Below are 10,208 nucleotides of genomic sequence, written 5' to 3'. Positions count from 1 at the left end.
ATAACAGTAACAACAACAATAATGTTGACAATGATTATTTGAAACCTATCAATTAAGCTGGTTTTCAATTTCTTAATTTGTTTAGTTTTGACCAGAATTTGATCAGGAAAATAAGGGATTGAAAATTTGCATGATCTCATTCCTTCAAATTTGGGTTCCTTCTACAAACCAGCTGCTTCTGTGTGTGCTCTCATTGATGAACTGTTTGTAGTTCATCAATTCACCCACTCTGCTTCTGTGTGTGCTCACTTTAGTCTACCTGTATGAATGCAACACTTGTTATCATAAATAGCCACCAACTCTGACCGTCTATAATTCATTATCTATCCCCTTATTGAAGAATCCACATTGTGTTTTTTCTGTGTTTTCATCATGCCAATAGATTTGGCAATATATCTCATCAGATGTGAGTGATGCAGTGCCTCTGCATATAGCTGCAGCACATATGCTTTTTATAAATGAAACAGAACTGGATTATCTCGTAGGCTTATTAAGCTAAATGAACATATCAATCACATTACAAACTTTCCTTTGGAATTGGGACAAATGAGTATTCAACAACTGCTACTTTCCTTGGGAAGTGGGACAATGTTTGTGTCGTGTGCACGCAGCAGGTTCATGGATTGAACATTGAAGCTCGTGACATCAAGCTCACCAAATACGGGTTTTCTCTCTTTGGGATTTCAACATCAGTCATAAAAACATTGAGCTGGTGTTGGAAATTCTTTGTCAAATCCATGAGACATCTTGGGATGAACTTTCTTTCACTATAGGGAGAGATGAGTCTGCTGATGTTTTCACTATTTTTATTTGTGTGAGGATGAATCTGATTCCCAAAATCATATTTTCTTTCAATTTCCATTTGCTAAGAGGTCTGGTCCATCTATCAGAAGAAATTTGACCTCCAATTTCGATTTTTCAACGAGTGAAATCGAGGCTTTTGGCTTAAGCGAGGAAGCAATCTTCATAAAGGCAAGAACTCTTAAGAGCCTCGCTTATAGCTTCTGATTGTTATGGACGGCTAGATTTCTCCTGAGGGGCCTAGTGGGGAATTAGATTCTATCCTAGTGAAATGGAATAGGCCATCCCCTCGAATTGAACACTGAGAGGGGGGCGGGGGCGGCTGTCTCTTCTTCTAAACAGGTTGGAGGAGCAGGCTTTGTCGTAAGAGATGATCAAAGTAGATGTTTAAGCGCTAGGAGCAAGTTTATTACTGAAGGAAACTACAGAATAAATAAAATGAAGGCAGTAGAAGAGGGGATTAATGCTACGTAGGGAAGAAGGATTTCAGAAGTTGCATAGAAGTGGATGCTCAAGGCTTGGTTCCGATCCTTACCAAGCAGGAACAGCCTCCTTTGTTTTTGACTATGTTAGTAATGTATTCTGGCATTAGAATCTTTTCAACAAGTATCTATTACCCATGTTTTTAGAGAAGTCAACAACTGTTCTCACTAGTTAGCTTCTATGGCAAAGTTTTGGGAACTTGATTTTATGTGGAAGCTAGGTTTTCTTCCTGAGTTCCTTGAGGCTTTGAGCTCTGATGAGCAGAGCACAGATTATACCAGGGTGCTTTTAAGTCATATAGCAATGCTTTTTGTTCTGGTCAAAAACAAAAAACAGAAAGAAACATGGACATTTACTTTGTTTCCTGGGAATCATCTGAGCAGATGAGAAGTGAGATGATTGTGTTTCTGAGATGTAGAATCTTAGATGTGACCAAGGGTTCATGTAACTAGCAATTATCATTAAAAAGAATACTTTAGTATGCTGAAACTTGAAGAAAATTCTTGTGCTTTTCAACAAATAGGGTGCATCATTTCACATATTTGCAAGCCAAAGATAGAAATCTGGTTATGAGAGACCATCTCCCAAGTAAGAGGAAACATGATTTAACAAAATAAGATGTAATATATTTATTTATGCTGATTTAACGAAAGGCAACATTCCCCAGATCATAGTTCTTCAGCTCAAACAGTTCAGAGCTGGATTCACTCCCTCCCCGATCCTCCTCTTCTGTCCTCCTGAACCACTTGTGTTGCTTCTTCATGAACTCTTCACTCCACGATGCTTCTTTGTCAAGTAGCCGATTACCAGCTTCACTAGTTAGCCATTTGTTCTCAGGATAACCATCCATGGAGTTAGCCCTCGCACCCAGCCAATCCTCATCTATTACCCTCTTATCGTACCCAAGTTCTCTCTGTGACCAGAAAGGAGCATATTTCTGGTGCCCACTAGACTTGCTATTGCAGCAACGCTCCGTGGAACACAGGATGCTGTAGTCATTGCTCTTCATGCGCTGCGAGTAGTCGATGCTACCTTTTCTCCTCCCTGCATGCATCTTCTCAAAACTTGCGTCCTCCTCTGACTCAGTGGGGTTGAGAGCCCTTGATTTCTTCCTGTAGATGGCTTGCTTGATGAAAGAGTTGAGGAAGCTAGCTAACCTACGACCGGCCGAGCTGGGCTGTTTGCTCTTCTTGTCATTGCGTTGGTTCTCAACCTTTTTGGACTGCTGTGGAAGTCTGGTGGACCTTGCAAGTGTGTCCAAACTCCTCTCTCCTCCCCAGCAGATCAGTCTCTCTTCTCTCATGGATCTCTGAAGGCCGAGGCCTGCGCCATCGATTCCGCCGGAGAAGTACCATGTTGCCTCGAAGACGTCGATCTCGTCGGAGTCAGCTTGGCTATAACCCTTCGACATCACTGAGGGGAAGGACTGGGAGGAAGAGGACATGGAAATCAAGTGCATACCTTGCATGGGATATTGCAGGTTTCATCTGAAGTGATGAACCCTCTTTTTAACTACAGGACCATGAGAGAAGAGGTGCTTCCGCTTGGTGGCATCGATGCTGATGGATGGCCCATGCAGTGGCAGGAAGGGGACAAAGAGTAATATTCTAATGCGGAATAAGCGGAGGAGTAAGATTATTTTCAAATAATAAGTTACCCATTTATTATTTTTATTTATTTCATATTATTAATTTTTTATATTCTATGTTTCTTTCAATAGTTTCGGTTAGTTAATTTTAAAGGCTTATAAATAAAGATGTTCTCAAATTATATAAAATCATAAAAAAATGACAAATATTATAAAGAATTTTCTGTCGACTTTTTCTTATGTTTTGTATCATGTTTGTTTACTAGATTCCTTTCGTAATTTCTCTTATCAGTTGATATTAAAGCATTGCCCTTGATGATAGTATAATATTTTTATGATTAAAAAATTAAGAAGTATGCTCTACACTCACGTACATGTTGTTGTGTATCAGAAACTTAATTTACTAAATATAACTCTATAGCCTATCAAGATAAGGTCTAGTGGCAATAATGATGATAACAACAATTAGCATTATTAGCGATGGCAGTAGCAAATTAGATAGCGACGATCTTCATGATAGAAGTAATGGCAACAACTTAACAGTAATGATTACGAGTGCTAGCCCTATGGGCAACGTTCGAAGCATAAGAAGCGAGGATGACTCGGGAACTTCAAAAGATTCACGACATGCTCATTAACTTGGGTTTAAGCGCCAACAGAGTTCATGATGATTGTAGGATCAACCATACCAAAGTTTATGCTTATGGCTAGTTTAATCGTCAACATGAGCTTGCAATCCAACGTAGGTAACCAGCCTATGAAGATAAGTTAGAAGTGATGAAAATAATAGAAGATAAGAACAATTATTGAAGAAATGAAAAAGCTTTATTGAAGAAATGAAAAATACTTCAATACATTAACATGTTCCCTCTCCTATTTATATAGATTAAGAGAAAGAATTTCTCTCAACAGAATAGAGGATTTTCCTCAATAGAATAAAGAGATTTCCTTATATAGTTGGGAAAATCTTATCTTCTATCATGCCCCTGCAAGATGGTGCTCCTGATAAGGATACAATCTTGGATCGAAAGAATGGTTTACAAGCGAGAGACTTCGTGAGTAAGGTAAGAGCAGATCGCTATTGTTGTTGCGATTGGTGTTGCTGTGAGGGCACAGTTCCCTCCGTTCTCCCCCTTCGTTCTCCTTCAGTCCACCGATTATTGGCAGATCAATGAAGGCAGTGAAGGCTACCGCGGTGAGGAAGATGAGGATTGGTCGTGGAGCCTCTTAGCCGAAGACAAGAGCGAAGCTTCGTTTTTCTCAACGACGTTGGTCGCTGGCCAAAGATAAGAGTGAAACTTCGCTTTTCTCACTGCTCTAATACCATGATGAAAATAATAGAAGATAAGAACAATTATTGAAGAAGTGAAAAAGTTCCCTCTCCTATTTATACAGATTAGGAGAAAGGATTTCCCTCAACAGAATAGATGATTTTCCTCAATAGAATAAAGAGATTTCCTCGTATAGTTGGGAAATCTTATCTTCTATCAAGAACAAGGAATTATGGACTATCATAAAACTAATCAAAGAAGAGGTGTAGGTATAGCTCAACCTCAACATTTCAATTGATATGCTACTATCTGTCCATAACAACTAACGATATATAATGATGATTTAGAAAATGATAGTGAAAGATACAAAAGACATTAAGCATCACTCAAACGAAATAGACTATTAGAAGATTATCACCTCAAAGCAAACCTCCCTAGTTTTAATGGTCACTTAAACATTAAAGATTTTCTTGATTAGAGTTATGAAATAGAGAACTTCTTTGAGGTAATAGATATTCCTGATCACAAACAAGTCAAGTTTGATATATACTAATTGAAAGGAGGTGTAGCAACTTGGTGGGATACATTGCAAAATAACAAAAGAGGACAAGGAAAGACGCCAATACAAACATCATGAAAGATGAAGCAACTTCTCAAAGGAAGATTCTTATCCCTAGATTATGAATAATTATTGTTCAAACAATATCAAAACTGTATCGAAAGGCACTTATCTATAATCAAGTATATTAATGAATTCTTATGTCTTTTAACTAGATATAGTTTATTAAAGTTAGAAGACCAACAAACAACAAGGTATATTAATAGATTATATTTTATAATTCAAGATAAAATATCTTTAACTCCAATATAGATAGTAGATAAAGCTCACAATGATATTAAAGGCTGAAATGTTGTTGACTCAACCTCCAATTACTACCTGACAAATCTATACTATAACAACACTACATGTTATTAAGAAAGAGAAGCAAGTTGTGACTAAGTCAATACAACCTACAAATCAAGACATAAATATCAGAAGAGCAATAATGCAAGCTAAGTATGTCCTAACTATTATAAACAATTCATATGCTCGACCTCTGATTGGAAAGTATTTTAAACGTGGAAACTTGTTCCAACGAGTGTCATGCTTATAAGATTATTAATCTTACATATTATAAAATTAACTTTGAAGAAAAAAGAGATATTCAAGATGATACGATTGATGATATTGATAATACTAAAATAATAGAGGAAGAAGGGAACATGTTGTATAAGTTGTAAAAAGATTATTACTCATCTCAAGGTAAGAAGATCCATCTTAACATAAGAAAATCTTCCATTTTCAATGTAATGTTAATAACAAAGTTTGTGCATTGATTATAGACAATGGAAGTTGTATCCAAATCACTAGTGATGCACTTTAAATTATAGGCAGAAGCTCATCCAACACCATACAAGCATGGGTGAATTAAAGAAGGCTCAATTGTCACTGTAATTGAGATTTGTAGAGTTCCTCTCTTAATTGGGGAAAGCTATTAGAAGGAAGTTATATATGAGGTAGTTGACATATGTATGCCATGTACGAATTGGTAAGCTATGGTAGTATGATGTAGATACAACTCATCTTGGAAAAAACAATATCTATGGAAAAAACAATATCTATGTATTTTGATAGAATGGAAAGAAAATTATCATTCTATCAATTAACAAAAAGGGAGATAAATCTAACACTTCTAAAGTGGAGGGGAAGTCTTTTTTATCAAATTTAACTTTAGGCAGAAATTTATTGTTAGTTCTAAAGAAACAAGAATATGCTATGCTCTTATTATGAAAGGAGAAAAGTCATCTAAAGTAAAGATTCAAATGAACTAAGATATATTAGAAGAATTCAAAGAGATTACCCCTAAAGTGTTACCAGATAGACTTTCACCTATGAGAGATATTTAGTGCTAAACTATTTGGCTCCAAGAGTAAGTCTATTAAATTTATCTCTCTATCATATGAACCCAAAAGTGAGTGAGATATTGAGGGAGAAGGTAGCTACTAATGTCAACTTTTTTGACATTCAAGGTAGCTATTAAATTTATCTCTCTATCATATGAACCCAAAAGTGAGTGAGATATTGAGAGAGAAGGTAGCTACTAATATTCGAGGAAATATGAACCCATGTGTAATCTCTAACTTTTTTTGACACTCAAAAAGTTGGAAGCTACTAATGTCAAGTACAATCAAGCAGCTAATAAGCATAGGAGAGAGAATATGTTCAAGGAAGGAGATTATGGTGTTGTTACGTAAGAAAGATTACCTATAAGCACTTACAACAAATTGAATCCAAAATATCACCCAAGGTCTTAAAGAAAATAAAAAACAATGCCTATGTAATTAATTTATTAGATGATTAGAGGATCTCAAATATCTATAATGTTGTAGACTTATATGACTATTTTCCAAATAAAAAATTTATTTTATCTAAACATAAACTCGAGAATGAGTTTTTATCTTAAATAGAAGGGATTAATACATAATAAGAGAAGACTTTTTCAAAGACCAAGTTGCCTATTTATTATTTTTATTTATACCACATTCTTAATTTTTATATTATATACTTTTCAATAATCTCATATTATTAATTAACTAATTTTAAAGGCATAGAATTAATATAAATAAAGGCCTCACTAAGCTTATAAAATTATTAAAAAATAATTATTGTAAAGATTTCTTCGAGTTTATTTTTCTTATCCTTTCTTATCAGACCAATTTACTAAAATTCTTTTTAATAATAATTTTTCTTATTTGTTTTCGTTCTGTGTCAACTTCTCACAGCGTAGAATGTTTTGAACATGTTGTCCTTGATTTCTGTCACTGCAAAGAGATTTTTTTGGCTTACATTGGATTGCATACGAAGCCTTTCCCTATAAAAGAAAAGAAGATTTTCACTGATACATATCTTCTTAACCTGTAACTCCATTTTCAAGGATGCTTTTGCTAGGCATCGGAAGCTTCATTTAAGTATGCTGAAATCTTTCAGCGTCAATAACATTACGCTGAAAGTTCAGCAGAGCGGAAGAACATGAAAGTGTACGAAGCTGAAGTGACATGTGGATGCGATTGCATTCATGGTGTGCATACATGTTCCAAAATCAAGGGGCAGCACCAGTGGCAAACTGATCACAAGATAGAGATGTTCACCAACACATGGTTTCTGTCGTGTCATTTCGGGTGTAATTCATCCACAGACCTGTCTCGAGTTGCCAGTATCTTCAGTCTTAGCAGTGCAAAGCTTGAGCTTCCACTCAATGGAGTATACACCAGCTTTGGCGGCACGAGACGACATATGCACTTGTTCTCTTTCACTCAGCTCCATACGCCACACAGTAACATCTACTCGTTGGGTGTGCCTCTCCTCTTGAGGATGAGGAAGAAGAAAGCACCTTGTCTATTTTTCATTCAAGTCCAAGTTGATGTGGTATCTTCTCGCAGAAATCTTCAACCAAACATCTCCCAAGACTCCAAATCTTCTAATAGGTTTTCTGTGGTGAGAAAATAATCTACTTGGCTTCTTTTGTCGCCAACATATTCTGCATGGTTTACAAGTATTTGTGCTATTCCCATATCAGTCTGATACAGGCATAACCTGATAATAACTACGGCAATAAATGGAACTCAGCACATTAGTCTCTGCTGAACTTGTTAGAGATGAGAGACAGTGATCCACTTTGCAACCAAAGTTTGCTGAAATCTGCTTTGGTAATTACTGAATCTATATTGTTCATCACCAGACAATCTTGTCACATATTGATCCTAATCCTCTAGAATGATAGGTCCTGCAACTCGTGACATTGAGATCCATGAAAATAATATGACAAGAAACGCTTAGAAGTCAGCAGTATGTGGTTTTAGTACCGATAAGCGTGGCATACTTAGCATCACAGAAGCTGTAACCCTCAATTATGTCCATGGACATTATGAGACACAGAGGTTATATCAGAATAACCAGAAATTGGTTATAATAAGAGAAAACTAATAGAATAATTATATTGTTTCGAGGTGAAACTACGTTTAATGTTATTTGTACACGAATTGACTGTGCCAGAAGATTAACTGCGGTGTGAAAGCCTGCTTATCTTGTCCAAGATTGGAGTCACTGGGGAGGGTTGAACGAGTGCAAACATCATGAAGAAGTCCAGACAGTTCATGTTTGGGAGCACAAGTTCTAAAGCTAGTCCAAGAAAATAAGGACTTTCGAACTGTTTCGTCAAGCTTCAATCTGCTATAACGTGGTTATTACTGTTTGCAATCAAATGCATTTACTTATCATCTCCCATGTCTGTCTCTAAAGCTATTACTGTGGCTCTCTTTGATCTTCTTCAGAGTCATCAATTTGAACGCAGAGTTGTGGACTATCATCACGGTAGAGGAGTCTTGGAATCTCAATGTGTCCTCCCACAAATTTAAGCCTTGTCGAGAGTTCAAAGTAGCTGTTCTGATCAAATTAAAGGCATCATTATCATTATTTCCACTCAGCCTATCTTGACATCTCTCCATGATTGCACTTATTTTTGTGCTCTTTATTTTACTTGCACTAATTTTCCCTTTCCTTCCCACATCCAGGGTAGATGAAGAGGTCTTAGGGTAAGATCAAAAAAATAATCGATATACTTGTACCACTAATTTTACTTACAGGATTAAAGGACTTTAATCCTACTTCGGCACAACTTGTACGTGGATGATAAAATTATTTCATAAAAAAAAAATAGTACAGGAACTTAATTCATTAATTCATTATGATTGACTCATTACAATATTCTAATCCCTTCTTATATATTAAATACAATATTAAAAATAAAAATATAGAAATAAGAAAGATTACAATCATATCAATAATTCTGATTTGATTCAAAAAATATTCTTGATTAATAAACTTTTGTCTATAAAGAAATGAATATTCAATCAAAAAATATCTGATTTATTTTATTTGAATTTATATTTATCTTTTTTTTTTTTCTCTTTGAGCGATCGATATTGTCATGTGATGATTTATGTAAAATATTATATATATATATATATATATATATATATATATATATATATATATATATATATATATATATTAAATTGCTCCTTCGTCATGTAAAGGTTCATGCCGATTAGGTTCAAAGTGCCAGAAGCCCAGTGAGGCCAACTCAAAGAGAATACTTTTGACACTGTTCTTCTCACCCAAAACCCACAACTCATCTAAAAAAGAGTCGGCCATCAGCATTCTCTGGAAGGAGGCAGTATTATATGACGACATGGCAGGAGCAGGGCTAGAGAAATGGAGCTTGTGTTCTATCTAGACTACGGGCCAGAAGCCCTGCTTTCCCAGCCATGCTCAAAGTCATCAGAACCATCTCCTTCAGTGCTGTGCCTCTTCGTTTAGCCTGTCCCCTGCTTTCCCTTCGCTTTGCAACTTGAGGCGACAAGATATGTTGAGAATTAGTTATTTAGATAATTATCTAATTTTAGGCATGTTTCAAAAAATGACCCATGATCTAGAAGTTATAGGGTAGTTCCTACAACTAACTCAATCATGGATGATATATGGAGTGAGATAGTTACTACTAGGTCCTATAAATAGGACCATAGTTCATAAAATAAGATAGAATAAGAATATACTTGGAAATATCTTGTAAGTATTCTATGACAATCCTCTTGTTTTAAATACTATATTAGTTTTCTTGATCGAAATGATTCTTTTTAATTGCATCATAGTATTATGTTTTTATCGTTTCCATCCTTTTCTATTCTCAACATTTATGGTATCATAGCTTAGTTTTAATTTGAATTGAGTATTATACTTTCAATGGTAATTCTATGTCGTAACCCTTTATTCTTATCTTCTGAGACAAATATTATGAATTTTAGAATATCAAGATGAAGACTCTGTTTAAGTCTCAAGATCTTTAAGACTTAATAGAGAATAGATATGTGGATCTAGATGAAGAAATCAGGTTGATGGAGAATAGAAAGAAGGACTCAAAAGCATTGTTCTTCATTCAACAAGCTGTACATGAGATAATCTTCTC

At 35.4% G+C, this 10,208-nt stretch overlaps 1 protein-coding gene across 1 annotated transcript; it reads right to left on the bottom strand.

Moving 5' to 3' along the window:
• Positions 1-1,927: 1,927 nt before the first annotated feature.
• On the bottom strand, positions 1,928-2,695 carry LOC103989762 (protein BIG GRAIN 1-like E). The gene has a single exon (XM_009408712.2). It carries the CDS (start codon positions 2,693-2,695, stop codon positions 1,928-1,930), a length of 768 nt encoding a protein of 255 aa, XP_009406987.2.
• Between the last annotated feature and the right edge of the window lie 7,513 nt (positions 2,696-10,208).

The sequence above is a fragment of the Musa acuminata genome, chromosome BXJ2-6, assembly GCF_036884655.1.
Source record: "Musa acuminata AAA Group cultivar baxijiao chromosome BXJ2-6, Cavendish_Baxijiao_AAA, whole genome shotgun sequence".
Classification (NCBI taxonomy): Eukaryota; Viridiplantae; Streptophyta; class Magnoliopsida; order Zingiberales; family Musaceae; genus Musa; species Musa acuminata.
This window is presented reverse-complemented; position numbering and strand designations above follow the sequence as displayed.